At 44.3% G+C, this 15669-nt stretch overlaps 1 protein-coding gene across 3 annotated transcripts in view; it reads right to left on the bottom strand.

Moving 5' to 3' along the window:
* NR1H4 (nuclear receptor subfamily 1 group H member 4) overlaps positions 1–15669 on the bottom strand; it is a 146652-nt gene that overhangs the window by 11354 nt on the left and 119629 nt on the right. For all 3 annotated transcript variants that reach the window (XM_040407166.1, XM_040407184.1, XM_040407175.1), the window contains one exon: positions 6638–6739. In XM_040407166.1, the coding sequence (XP_040263100.1) occupies positions 6638–6739 (102 nt within the window). The remainder of the gene's footprint in view (positions 1–6637; positions 6740–15669) is intronic.

Raw genomic sequence — 15669 nt, 5'->3', positions numbered from 1 at the left:
TCAGCAGCTATAGCTAGACACTAATACTTTATACTTAAGACAAGATTATGAAATGCACCAAGGATTAGTGCTTAAACCCCAAGGAAGTAAATAGTTGTTATCGCCAGAAAGTAAGCATTAGATTACCTCTTTATGATACCACCTAAGTTCTTTAAAAGTTTAAATCTCTAAAATAATTTAATGACTTAATTGGAGCTCAAAAAAAAAAAAAAGATTCAACATACATGAGTCAGACCTTTATGGAAAATGGTGTAGTGGAATAAGGTGATAGCTGTTTGCTTTTGTAATTATTATTTTTTCCATATATTTATCTATATTTTTTTCTAAACAATTTTCGGAAAATGTAAACCTAATCTAGTATGAGCTAGTAATATCATTCCATAATTTCATAATATATTGAAAAACAGTTGTCAATATCTATTCAGATAAACTAAGCAATGCACATGGTTGTTTCAATAGAAGATGAGGTTATTCATTTATGCTCCATTCATACAGACGATTGCAAATATAAATAACTAAAATGGGTCATAGGAAATAGCATGTGTAGTGCCCTGGAGATAGGCTACTTTGGACTATGGACGTTTGTGGACATTTGCCCCTACTGCTACTATGCTAAACCATCAACTCCCTACTTTATTGCATTTGGAAGGGTTAACGTGTACTGTAATTTATGCTGTTGTGTGCACTTGTAATGTTTTATGTTTTTGAACTGCATTTTATATGCTTATTGTAATATATCTTGTTAATTTGCACGGTTATTGCATATATCTATATCATCTGCACTGGACTGTGGAAACAGTTAATGCAAGGCCAGCTGGTGCTGAGAGACTTTGGGACTTTCTATCTATGCTCTGGGAAGTTAGAAATATTCCACAGTTACTCTAAGGGACTATGCAAAGTTTTGACTGTCTGGTTTAGCTCTGTTGTTTATGTCTAAAGATTTGTTTATGTCTGGGAAAACTGCTTAGTCACTCCCATAGACTGTACTTGTCTATGGCAGACTTTAATTGATACAATGTTTCTGATAGGCTTCTCCACTCCACCCCTCCCACTAGAAGGTTGTGGTTTAGCTAGAAACTGTATATAAGGAGATTAATTAACCACTTCCCGCAACTGTAACGCCGAAAGGCGTCATTGCGGCGGCTCCCCCAGGCTACGCTAACGCCAATAGGCGTCATCTCGCGTGAGCCGAGATTTCCTGTGAACGCGCGCACACAGGCGCGCGCGCTCACAGGAACGGAAGGTAAGAGAGTTGATCTCCAGCCTGCCAGCGGCGATCGTTCGCTGGCAGGCTGGAGATGTGTTTTTTTTAACCCCTAACAGGTATATTAGACGCTGTTTTGATAACAGCGTCTAATATACCTGCTACCTGGTCCTCTGGTGGTCCCCTTTGTTTGGATCGACCACCAGAGGACACAGGTAGCTCAGTAAAGTAGCACCAAGCACCACTACAGTACACTACACCCCCCCCCCGTCACTTATTAACCCCTTATTAGCCCCTGATCATCCCTGATCACCCCATATAGACTCCCTGATCACCCCCCTGTCATTGATCACCCCCCTGTCATTGATCACCCCCCTGTAAAGCTCCATTCAGACGTCCGCATGATTTTTACGGATCCACTGATAGATGGATCGGATCCGCAAAACGCATCCGGACGTCTGAATGAAGCCTTACAGGGGCATGATCAATGATTGTGGTGATCACCCCATATAGACTCCCTGATCACCCCCCTGTCATTGATTACACCCCTGTCATTGATCACACCCCTGTCATTGATCACCCCCCTGTAAAGCTCCATTCAGATGTCCGCATGATTTTTACGGATGCACTGATAGATGGATCGGATCCGCAAAACGCATACGGACGTCTGAATGAAGCCTTACAGGGGCATGATCAATGACTGTGGTGATCACCCCCCTGTCATTGATTACCCCCCTGTAAAGCTCCATTCAGATGTCCGCATGATTTTTACGGATGCACTGATAGATGGATCGGATCCGCAAAACGCATCCGGACGTCTGAATGAAGCCTTACAGGGGCATGATCAATGACTGTGGTGATCACCCCCCTGTCATTGATTACCCCCCTGTAAAGCTCCATTCAGATGTCCGCATGATTTTTACGGATGCACTGATAGATGGATCGGATCCGCAAAACGCATCCGGACGTCTGAATGAAGCCTTACAGGGGCGTGATCAATGACTGTGGTGATCACCCCATATAGACTCCCTGATCACCCCCTGTCATTGATTACCCTCCTGTCATTGATTACCCCCCTGTAAAGCTCCATTCAGACGTCCGCATGATTTTTACGGATCCACTGATAGATGGATCGGATCCGCAAAACGCATCCGGACGTCTGAATGAAGCCTTACAGGGGCATGATCAATGACTGTGGTGATCACCCCATATAGACTCCCTGATCACCCCCCTGTCAAGCTCCATTCAGATGTCCGCATGATTTTTACGGATGCACTGATAGATGGATCGGATCCGCAAAACGCATACGGACGTCTGAATGAAGCCTTACACGGGCGTGATCAATGACTGTGGTTATCACCCCATATAGACTCCCTGATCACCCCCCTGTCATTGATTACCCTCCTGTCATTGATTACCCCCCTGTAAAGCTCCATTCAGACGTCCGCATGATTTTTACGGATCCACTGATAGATGGATCGGATCCGCAAAACGCATCCGGACGTCTGAATGAAGCCTTACAGGGGCATGATCAATGACTGTGGTGATCACCCCATATAGACTCCCTGATCACCCCCCTGTCATTGATTACCCCCCTGTAAAGCTCCATTCAGATGTCCGCATGATTTTTACGGATGCACTGATAGATGGATCGGATCCGCAAAACGCATACGGACGTCTGAATGAAGCCTTACAGGGGCGTGATCAATGACTGTGGTTATCACCCCATATAGACTCCCTGATCACCCCCCTGTCATTGATCACCCCCCCTGTCATTGATCACCCCCCCTGTCATTGATCACCCCTCTGTAAGGCTCCATTCAGACATTTTTTTGGCCCAAGTTAGCGGAATTATTATTTTTTTTTCTTACAAAGTCTCATATTCCACTAACTTGTGTCAAAAAATAAAATCTCACATGAACTCACCATACCCCTCACGGAAACCAAATGCGTAAAAATTTTTAGACATTTATATTCCAGACTTCTTCTCACGCTTTAGGGCCCCTAGAATGCCAGGGCAGTATAAATACCCCACATGTGACCCCATTTCGGAAAGAAGACACCCCCAGGTATTCCGTGAGGGGCATATTGAGTCCATGAAAGATTGAAATTTTTGTCCCAAGTTAGCGGAACGGGAGACTTTGTGAGAAAAAAATTAAAAATATCAATTTCCGCTAACTTGTGCCAAAAAAAAAAAATTTCTATGAACTCGCCATGCCCCTCATTGAATACCTTGGGGTGTCTTCTTTCCAAAATGGGGTCACATGTGGGGTATTTATACTGCCCTGGCATTCTAGGGGCCCCAAAGCGTGAGAAGAAGTCTGGTATCCAAATGTCTAAAAATGCCCTCCTAAAAGGAATTTGGGCACCTTTGCGCATCTAGGCTGCAATAAAGTGTCACACATCTGGTATCGCCGTACTCAGGAGAAGTTGGGGAATGTGTTTTGGGGTGTCGTTTTACATATACCCATGCTGGGTGAGAGAAATATCTTGGTCAAATGCCAACTTTGTATAAAAAAATGGGAAAAGTTGTCTTTTGCCAAGATATTTCTCTCACCCAGCAAGGGTATATGTAAAATGACACCCCAAAACACATTCCCCAACTTCTCCTGAATACGGCGATACCACATGTGTGACACTTTTTTGCAGCCTAGGTGGGCAAAGGGGCCCATATTCCAAAGAGCACCTTTAGGATTTCACAGGTCATTTACCTACTTACCACACATTAGGGCCCCTGGAAAATGCCAGGGCAGTATAACTACCCCACAAGTGACCCCATTTTGGAAAGAAGACACCCCAAGGTATTCCGTGAGGGGCATGGCAAGTTCCTAGAATCTTTTATTTTTTGTCACAAGTTAGTAGAAAATGCAGATTTTTTTTTTTTTTTTTTTTTTTCATACAAAGTCTCATATTCCACTAACTTGTGACAAAAAATAAAAACTTCCATGAACTCACTATGCCCATCAGCGAATACCTTGGGGTCTCTTCTTTCCAAAATGGGGTCACTTGTGGGGTAGTTATACTGCCCTGGCATTCTAGGGGCCCAAATGTGTGGTAAGGAGTTTGAAATCAAATTCTGTAAAAAATGACGAGTGAAATCCGAAAGGTGCTCTTTGGAATATGGGCCCCTTTGCCCACCTAGGCTGCAAAAAAGTGTCACACATCTGGTATCCCCGTACTCAGGAGAAGGTGGGGAATGTGTTTTGGGGTGTCATTTTACATATACCCATGCTGGGTGAGAGAAATATCTTGGCAAAAGACAACTTTTCCCATTTTTTTATACAAAGTTGGCATTTGACCAAGATATTTATCTCACCCAGCATGGGTATATGTAAAAAGACACCCCAAAACACATTCCTCAACTTCTCCTGAATACAGAGATACCAGATGTGTGACACTTTTTTGCAGCCTAGGTGGGCAAAGGGGCCCATATTCCAAAGAGCACCTTTCGGATTTCACAGGTCATTTTTTACAGAATTTGATTTCAAACTCCTTACCACACATTTGGGCCCCTAGAATGCCAGGGCAGTATAACTACCCCACAAGTGACCCCATTTTGGAAAGAAGAGACCCCAAGGTATTTCGTGATGGGCATAGTGAGTTCATAGAAGTTTTTATTTTTTGTCACAAGTTAGTGGAATATGAGACTTTGTAGGAAAAAAAATAAAATAAAAAAAAATCATCATTTTCCGCTAACTTGTGACAAAAAATAAAAAGTTCTATGAACTCACTATGCCCATCAGCGAATACCTTAGGGTGTGTACTTTCCGAAATGGGGTCATTTGTGGGGTGTTTGTACTGTCTGGCCATTGTAGAACCTCAGGAAACATGACAGGTGCTCAGAAAGTCAGAGCTGCTTCAAAAAGCGGAAATTCACATTTTTGTACCATAGTTTGTAAACGCTATAACTTTTACCCAAACCATTTTTTTTTTACCCAAACATTTTTTTTTTATCAAAGACATGTAGAACTATAAATTTAGAGCAAAATTTCTATATGGATCTCGTTTTTTTTGCAAAATTTTACAACTGAAAGTGAAAAATGTCATTTTTTTGCAAAAAAAATCGTTAAATTTCGATTAATAACAAAAAAAATAAAAATGTCAGCAGCAATGAAATACCACCAAATGAAAGCTCTATTAGTGAGAAGAAAAGGAGGTAAAATTCATTTGGGTGGTAAGTTGCATGACCGAGCAATAAACGGTGAAAGTAGTGTAGTGCCGATTTGTAAAAAAGGGCCTGGTCTTTAGGGGGGTATAAACCTGTGGTCCTTAAGTGGTTAAAGAGTGTCTGCAGATAGGGACCAGTGTTTAGTAGAAGAGACTCTGACAGACTGCATTAGTGACTAGAAGAAAATGCTGAGATGGGGATACTCTGCCACATACCCTGGGTCACTAGCCCTTTGACCAGAGGACCAGTCAGACAACGTAAACAAAGACTCTGGGCTACAAGCCCTTTGGCCAGGGCACCAGTCTTCTGAGATAGAGAGAGAGAGAGGGACAGCTATCTCAGGTCTTTCCTCGGCACACAACCTTCTTCTGTCAGGGAAGAGATTGGAGAAGCTGCTCAATGCATTGCCTGAATTGTTTTCCACTTGAGCTCTTCCAGTAAAGAAACACAGTGGTTTACTGTAAACCCTGACTCTCTGGATTTATTTCCCATTTAATTGCACCACACCTTAGCATCCTCTCCGGAGGGCAGCAACAGGCGATGACACCTCAACGGTGTCCAGGTGACCCAGTGTAGCGTTGGGACCACCCCAAAACCTTGCTTCTACACATGCAACATCTTGCTTTATTCCAATGTGTGAAAGCTGGTAACCTGATCATAAATGAATGAACATCTCCTCAACATCTGGTACCTGTAGTCTCTTTGTTCCACCAGACAATTGCAGGCTACCAAGTCTCATGGAGAACATTTTCAGCATGCTGTAAAATCTGTATGTACCATAAAACGTGTATCCAAAGGTTGAACATTTTTAAGTGTTCTTCACCCAGTTGTTAAGCCTTCTCAGTGGGCCAGCTATTTTAAACCTGGTACTGTAGGTACATATCTAACAAGCTTTTTATTGTATTAAATGCTCTTTTATGGGAAATCTTGACAATTCTCTGATTTAATACGGTACACTGTGAATGAGAGTACATCTAATGTAAAAAAGATGTGAATAATGTAATTTGGATAGTAAGATAATTACATTTTCCTATCAATACAGGACATATACAAGATAATATCATTCCACTTCTAGTAAGGATGGATTGTCACGTCTTGTGGCAGCTGCTGCATGATACCTATAACTATAAATATAAATTGGTTGCATTAAAAAAAGCTTCTTACATATGCTATTTACTGTCAGTAAATGCTTAAATTATTTAGAGAGACCAATAAGATTTTATAAATGAGATTATTTCAATCAAGTATCGCATGGTTATACTTACTATCAGTTTTGTAGCTAGGTCCTGAGGCAGTCTTTGCTTGTTATATGCTTCCATCACATACTGAAGCAGTTGGATCTGATCCTGTGTTAGTTCTTCTTTGACCTGTTTCAACATCAAAAGACAATACATTTAGTACTAGTCTGGCTCCCCAAATACCTCACTGATGGAATGTTGTGGTATAGATCAGACAGCCCATGAGGGTGCATAAAAGGGATTACACAGTTCTCATATATCACTAACCATGTAGAAAACATGTGGCAACATAATATCGCAATACCAGATGGAAGGTCTTCTTTAAAGGGGTTGTCCAAATTAACTACAAACTCGGGGAGAAACAGAAAATATAGTAAAATAAAAAGGAAGTTATACCACTTTTTCCACTGCTGCTTCCAGAATCGTGGTCCTGTCGTGCAGCCAAGTGCCATACACACCAGGTCATCATGCAGTCAGTCATTGGCCTCAACAGTATATGGCAAGTGACAGCTGAGGCTAGTGATTGGCTGCAGCCGTGATGTGGTGTGTCATTGAACCCCTCAGATGCCACGTTCATTGCTGATCGCAGCATCTGATGCTACAATTGAGGCCTTTCCGGGGTTAATCAGGTTAAAAAAAAAACATACTTACCTCATCTATTTTCTTGTGGATAGGCCTTTGCAGCCATCTTGATTGAAGATACTACTCTAAATCTTGCGGGGGGTAATGTTATGACCTCACCATGCCCCGCGCTGGCCGCCATCACGTCACCACGCGAGATTTCACACAGCGTCATCAATCAATGGCTGCAACGGCCTCTCTCCAAGCAAATGGATAAGGTGAGTATATTTTTTTTTAACCTGATTAACCCCTGAAAAGCCTCAATTGTAGCATCAGATACCGCGATCAGCCATGAACACGGTATCTGAGGGGTTCATTGATGGGGGGGGTGGCACGATCACCGTTCCCTGTCATTACAAAGGAATGCACTTCGTGACTAAGTAATTCATCACGAATTGAATTTCTTTGTGAAATTCGGCAAAGCAGCTGAATCAAATTTTTTATAACTTCGCTCATCACTACTGGCCATTGCTACAGCGCAGATACGAGTTGGTCAGGACGGGGCTGCTGCGCATGTATGTCTATGCACGCTCCAGGCCACCAGAGAGTCCAGCACTTTTTAATATAGTGTGCAAGCACGGCCACACTGATGCTGGATTGTAGGGTGATTGTTGAGGGAAGTGTTGGATTTAAATATATATGTGTATATGCCCCTACATATATGCATATATATTGGCCCTTTTGCATGGGCCAGTCCAGGTGGTAGGTGTATACATAGAGATGTATGTATGCCCCCTTGTCAGCATACATCTCTATGTATATAATATATGTGTAGGTGGGCTAATTGCTGCCCATTCAGACCCCCTGTTATATATATGTGTATATATATATATATATATATATATATATATATATACTTATGGATGTGCCCCAAGCATCTATAAGTATATATGTACAGTTAAAACTGTGCTCCCATGGATGCCCCCCCTCTGGAATGTGCCTGCTGGGGGGGGGGGGGGGAGACCGACAACTGGACAATTATGTCCAGTTTCAGCCTCTTCAAAGGACAGATGATCAATTAAGATCCTCTGCCCTTTGTCATCATCTCCGGCAGCGGCAGAGATGGTATGACTAACAGGGACATGAGTACAAAGAGTTCCCATGCCCCTGTGTGCCGCTCACCTCCGGCGCTGTAATTACAGCGCCAGAGATGTGCGATATCTCCACAGGCAGGAGGATCAAAGGATCCCCCCGCCTGGGAGTGCGGGCTGGTGCGGTGATGTCATATCACGTGGTCCTGGCTGCAGGCGTGCGCACGCACGCCTGCAGGGCGGGAAAACGGGAGTGAGCGCCACTGGGTTTAAATACCCCAGCGGCACTGCGCTCTGGGTTTGAGTTCCCCTACCGGCCTCCCTGAAGCAGAGCACTGGGTTGCGCTCTGAAGATTAGAAGAGCGCAGCCAGCGCTCAGACAAGGTCGGAACCCCCCCCCCCCCCAAGGTGAGCGCATCCGGCGCTAAAGTGCGGGATCCCTTCCTCCCCCTACATAGAAGAGAGCGCAGGCAGCCATCCGGGCTGCGCTGCGCTAGGACACAGGACCCCCGACACCCCCTTGAAGGAGAGCGCATCCGGCGCTGAAACACAGAGAAGAATGCAGGCAGCACTCACAAGCTGCGCTGCATTAGACACGATCTCCACCAGTCTAGAGGAGGGGAAGACCGAGCAGTCGATCTGCTCCAGTGAAGAATGCAGAAAGGAGGGAGGATCAAGCAGTGTGCTGAGTCCTGCTGGATGGCTAAGTAGCACTGCCCCATTAACCCCTTCAGTGCCCTGTTCCCCTGCCCTGCATCAACCCTGTCCTGTCCCTGCAGAGCATTAACCCCTTCAGTGTCCTGTTCCCCTGCTCTGCATCAACCCTGCCCTGTCCCTGCAGAGCATTAACCTCTGCATTGCCAGTCCCTGCAGAACCCGTGCATTACCCTGTCCCTGCAGTGCCCTGAACCCCTTCACTGCATGCTGCCCTGCCTCAGCATTAACCCCTGCTGACCTCCTGTACCCTGGCAGACCTCTGCAGCAGTATCTCTGCTGCCCTGATAACCCCTGCCATACCAGGTGTTAACCCTTTCCTGAGGTACCCCTTGCCCTGCCCTTCCCAGAACCCTGTGTACCCTGGCCTGCAAGTATTGACCCCTGCAGTGCCACAATTGTGTTTAACCCCTTGTACCCCGTAGGGACAGTGAGTAGCCAGGCGGGTGGGTTACTGATATTTGTGTGAATGTAAGTGTATTATTGTAGGTATGGTTAGTTTGTGGGTGGAATTTGGGATTGTGTAGTGTAGTTTAGTACTGTACATTTAGTACTGTATTGTTAGTGTATTGCTTGCGTAGTGTACTGTAGGTATTAATAAATATCTTGTTTTATTTGTAACTATCTGTGTAACATGTGGTTATTAGCGATAGTTAGTTCAGTAAGGCACATGCAGCTAGCCTAGTGATTAGCGTAAGTCAAAGTGAAAGTAGTGTTATTAAAATAAATGTAAAAATAGGCGGAGTCATCAATAGACGGCTCCTCCTATTTATGCATATTAATTATTGACATTTGCATAAATATTGGTGATTAATATTCCCCCTTTACAGTGATCATAACCCCTGCATATTAGAAGTGTATAATGTGATGGAAAAATGTATCCAGCCAGAATAGGAGGCAATATGCAGAATCACAATACATTAGTAAGTGTCTTGTAATAAGTTTCTCTACATGATAAATGCCATTTGCTGAAGTGAGACAAACCCTTTAGTTTTCCCTGTAGTGGCATGCATGAAAAATAACGTACTGACAGTTTTCCATACAGATAACAGTTGATCGATCACTGATCACTGATCATCTTATTGTTAAGTGATCCTTCTAACAAGTAGGGATTTCCCAATGTGAACAGCCTCTTTAAAGGGGTTTTCTGGGATGAGAAAAAACATGGCAGTTTTTTTCCAAAAGCAGCACCATGTCTGTCCGTTGGTTGTGTGTTATATTGGAGCACTTCTGCTTTGAAGTCAAAAGGGCTTGTATGTGTCAGATCTGTTCACATGCAGCAGATTTTCCAGACATTTCTGTGACAGTCCTATTCATGTTAATGGGGATTCCATAAATCCATGCATATGCTGTTGAAGCATCCAATTCAGATGTAAAGAGCAGGTTTTCAGCTGTAGAAATTTCTGCAAAAAATCTTTCACACCTGACAATACCCTATAGCAGGGGTGTTCAACCTGCGGCCCTCCAGCTGTTGCAAAACTACAACTCCCAGCATGCTCAGACAGCCTACTGCTGTCAGCCTACAGCAAAGCATGGTGGGAGTTGTAGTTTTACAACAGCTGGAGGGCCGTAGGTTGGGCATCACTGCCCTATAGAATTCAGCTTGACTTTGGTTTATGGCAGATTTAAGAACTGATTTATTTTAAGCACAAAGGATTAACTTTACTCATTCATAACAATCAATGTGTTAATTAGAAGAACCAAAATGCCTTCTGCAAGTCACAGACTGTAATATATTTGCTTTGGTCAGAAGCAAAGTAGACAAATGACAAATATTAGTTCTGATGAGAACATGGAAAGTTTGACCCTTTTATTTGGTCAAGGTGTGACGGGGTGCTAGGTTGAAATCCAACCAAGGACAACATCGGCATGGAGTTTGTATGTCCTCCCTGTGTTTGCGTGGGCTTCCCCTGGGTACTCTGGTTTTCTCCCACACTCCAAAGACATACTGATAGGGAACTTAGATTGCGAGCTCCACTGGGGAGAGCAGGAAATGATAATGTCTGTAAAGCGATGAGGAATATGTCTGCCTGGCCCTGTCAATCAAAGCAATCAGGCAGGAGCTGGCCACAGAAAGGAGTGCAGCTTGGGTACAACAAGAGCAACAGTGATGTCCTCATTGCACCAAAGGCCTAATTTGCATATTAAGAAAAAGTGTCATTACTTGGGAATGGAGCCTCAGATAAAAAAATTAATAAACTGTGTTTTAATTAGGTGAAACACAGCTATGTGTCTATCTAAACAGTTTAATAGGAAGGTCCAATAATGTAGATTACATCATAGATGTAGACATAGATTATCAATCTTTATGAAGGCAAACATATCTAAAAGCCTTATATTTGGTATGCTACTTTTCATAGAGATGAAATTCTATGATAAGGTCCATGGTCCACACTTCAGGTTGCACTTGCTGCATTACAGATGCCTCTCACAACAGTGTTACCTGCAAAAGCCTTTCATCTGCCCAATGGTGTCTGCCCAGAAGCCCCTTATGATAAGTGGAAGTCTCTGCTGCCAGATAATCACGTTACTGTATGATCGCAGCCTTGCGTGGATGTGCGCTGTGACTGTGGTTTGATAAATGTCTGAGCTGTTTCCTGTATTACACTGTCTGACACAACTTATTTATGCTGCGTTTTATAGATTTTTGAAAAATCTATTAACAAAGTCACATGTTTATTATTGACTTTAGGGCCATGAACAACATTTTCACAACCTCTCATGCCTGTTATGTAGAAGAAATACACGCACAAGGCGGAAAACCTTTACTTATACTGACTTTGTAAAATGTCATCAATCATATATAAAGGTCATATGTCACATGGCAAATATTTAGATGTCACTGCTTGCAAACATGTATGGTGTATTTATTCATATTTTTCGACATCATATCATGTGTGATATTTATTTTGTAAAATCTCAAATACGAAATGTACTATAGAATACTATCCACAATTCTGTATATATGTTAATGCCTAGGAACGTCTTAAGTTGATGAGTAAGTACTTACTGATTTGACAACCCTGCCCCTGAAGGAATGCTCAATGATTAATGTTAATCGAGCACCAAAGTGCTCGGGGGCTTGAGTAGAACACCTCGGGATGCTCGGGTGCTCCACCGAGCACCTGATCACAATGGAAGTCAATGGGAGAACCCGAGCATTAAACCAGGCACCCCCTGCTCTGAAGAGGGGAGGGTGTCTGGTTCATAGGAAAAGGTCAGAAATTGATGGAAACACCACTGAAATGGTTCAGGAACAGCATGGGGAGGATGTCTGGATGCATCTTGGACTCCCAGGTCGCTGCTGGGAACGATGTTGTCCGAGTAGTACGCCAATTGTACAGACTGACAATAATACGCACAAAACCAAGATAAAATCGATTTTAGAGGAAAAATTGTTAGGAAACATTCTTTCCTGTATATTTACTTGTATATAAAGTGCAAGTGCTGCCAAAAATTACAAGGAAGAGGCACTCCGATACATCCTGTATATCACATAAGGGAGAGCCTCATTCACATTGTGGTACAATTGTTCAGGTAGTGGGACTTCTACACTCTTAAAGCCTATGCACTAAGTGAAAGGGCTGCCAAATCTTACAAGGAACCGGCACTACAATACACCCTTTATTACACATAAAGGAAGACATCATACACACCCTTGAAAAATTATGATTAATGGCCTGCTGGTGACCCTCAAAAACATTAGGAGCAAGGGCTCCCGCTCCAGCTGGTGACCCTCCCGCTCCAGCTGGTGACCCTCTAAAACATTAGGGGCGAGGGGCTGCTGCTGATCTGACAATCTAAAAAATTAGGGGTGAGGGTCTGCTGCTGATCTGACCATCTAAAAAATTAGGGGTGAGGGTCTGCTGCTTAGCTGACCATCTAAAAAATTAGGGGTGAGGGTCTGCTGCTGATCTGACCATCTAAAACATTAGGGGTGAGAGTCTGCTGCTTAGCTAACCATCTAAAAATTTAGGGGTGAGGGTCTGCTGCTGATCTGACCATCTAAAACATTAGGGGTGAGGGTCTGCTGCTGAGCTGACCATCTAAAAAAATAGGGGTGAGGGTCTGCTGCTGAGCTGACCATCTAAAAAATTACGGGTGAGGGTCTGCTGCTGATCTGACCTTCTAAAACATTAGGGGCGAGGGCCTGCTGCTGATCTGACCATCTAAAACATTAGGGGTGAGGGCCTGCTGGTGACCATCTAAAACATTCGGGGTGAGGGTCTGCTGCTGAGCTGACCCTCTAAAACATTAGGGGCGAGGGCCTGCTGCTGATCTGACCATCTAAAACATTAGGGGTGAGTGTCTGCTGCTGAACTGACCCTCTAAAACATTAGGGGCGAGGGCCTGCTGGTGACCCTCTAAAACATTAGGGGCGAGGATTTGCTGCTGAGCTGACCCTCTAAAACATTAGGGGCGAGGGCCTGCTGGTGACCCTCTAAAACATTAGGAGTGAGGGTCTGCTGCTGAGCTGACCCTCTAAAACATTAGGGGGCGAGGGCCTGCTGGTGACCCTCTAAAACATTAGGAGTGAGGGTCTGCTGCTGAGCTGATCCTCTAAAACATTAGGAGCGAGGGCAGCCTAATAGGCATGTTGATATGATGGAGGAGGAGGACGATGAGAAAAGGAAGATTAAACCATATACCCTTTTTTGTGGTGGAAGGGGAGCATGGGAATACAGTGTATTCAATACACCATAATAGCCACATTTAAAGTGCTTTTATGATCAGCCGCTTTCCTCTTTTTTATTGCCTGAAACGCATCAAGCTATTTGAATTAAACAAGTTACTTCGTACCTTGGAAGTCCGTTGTGTCATCCATTCACAGGACGACGAAAGAGCCACCTACTTACAGGCGGTCTCGGCGGGGGAAAGTCTGGTGTCAAGTGTCATGTGCTTGTACTTCTTTTTATTGATAACTCTGGAAATCGTTCTAGACTGATTTTAAGGTCATAACCTCATGTCATCTTTTTTTACATATCTATATACTGCTCAAACTTACCTTACCCTCTGGATTTATGGGGGCACGATTCTAGTATTCCCCCATGGCATTTAGGGGCATTCACTAAAGTTATATAGAGGTGTACTGTTCACCATCTCCCCCCCTTTTTTTCTTGGTGCCACTATCTCACCGATTCTTGACCATAGGCGCTCCACCAACCTTTCTTTCCTTTTTCTCATATTGTTTCCTCTGGTGGAGTAGAGAACTCAGGGCCAATCCAGGCCTTGTTCATTTTGATAAGAGTCAAACTGTCAGCATTTTCAGTTGACAGTCGGATGCGCTTATCAGTTATTATGCCCCCAGCAGCAATAAATACCCGCTCTGACAAAAAGCTGGCGGCAGGGCAGGCCAGCACCTCCAAGGCGTAGAGAGACAATTCGTGCCATGTGTCCAGCTTGGACACCCAATAGTTGCAAGGCACGGAGGGATAACTGAGGATGCTGACACGGTCTGCTATGTACTCCTTCGCCATCTTCCAAAGCTTTTCCCTACTTGTGACACTAGGCCACGCATCAGGGTGAGGGTGCTCGCGGGGTGTCATGAAACTGTCCCAGGCCTTGGAGAGTGTTGCCCTGCCTCTGTTTGAACTGCTGTGTGTTCCCCTCCCCTCCTCGGATGCCCAAGGAACTACGTACTCTGCCGCCAGCGTTGTTGGCTGGAAATTTTTGGAGCAATTTTTCCACGAGGACCTTCTGGTATTGCACCATTTTGCTAGTCCTCTCCAGGCTCGGACTGGCCCACAGGGGTACAGAGGAATCCCCCGGTGGGCCCCTGAGCAAGGTGGGCCCCTAGTCTCCCACCCCCTGCACAAGTGGCACATAACACATTAGATTTAGTACACTACATACATATATTCAATGTACAGCACCTCAACCAGCTTATGTTCATATAAAAACTTGTTAGATTATTTATTATATTTGAATGTATCCGTACGATGGGCCCCCAAAATAAATTTTACTGGTGGTCCCTAGGTACCCCAGTCCGACACTGGTCCTCTCCACCACAGGAATGAGAGATGAGAAGTTCTCTTTGTAGTGGGGGTCGAGAAGGTTGAACAACCAGTAATCGGTGTTGGCCAAAATGCGTATAACGCGAGTATCACGGAAAAGGAAGCATAATATAAAGTCAGCCATGTGTGCCAGAGTCATAACAGACAAGACTTCGCTGTCCTCATCAGGAGGATGACTTTCAATCTCCTCATCCTCTTTCTCCTCTTTGGCCCATCCACGCTGAACATATGGAATAAATCTGCTATGGGTACTACCCTCTGTAGCGGAGGCAACCGTCTCCAGCTCCTCCTCCTTATCATCATCCAATTTGCGCTGAGAAGACGAACGGAGGATGGTCTGGCTATCACCCTGTGTACTGTCTTCCTCTATTTCCACCTCTTCCACATGCAAAGCGTCTGCCTTCATTGTGAGCGGTGAGCGTTTCAGTAGACACAGAAGTGGGATGGTTACGCTGATAATAGCGGCATCGCAGCTCACCATCTGTGTTGATTCCTCAAAGTTGCGTAAAACCTCACAGAGGTCAGACATCCATGCCCACTCGTCGCTTGTGAAGAACGGAAGCTGACTGGAAAGGCGACGAACATGTTGCAGCTTGTATTCCACTACTGCCCTCTGCTGCTCACAAAGACTGGCCAACATGTGGAACGCGGAGTTCCAGCGCGTACAGTCAGTGAGCTC

The sequence above is a fragment of the Bufo bufo genome, chromosome 1 (genome assembly GCF_905171765.1).
Source record: "Bufo bufo chromosome 1, aBufBuf1.1, whole genome shotgun sequence".
Classification (NCBI taxonomy): Eukaryota; Metazoa; Chordata; class Amphibia; order Anura; family Bufonidae; genus Bufo; species Bufo bufo.
This window is presented reverse-complemented; position numbering and strand designations above follow the sequence as displayed.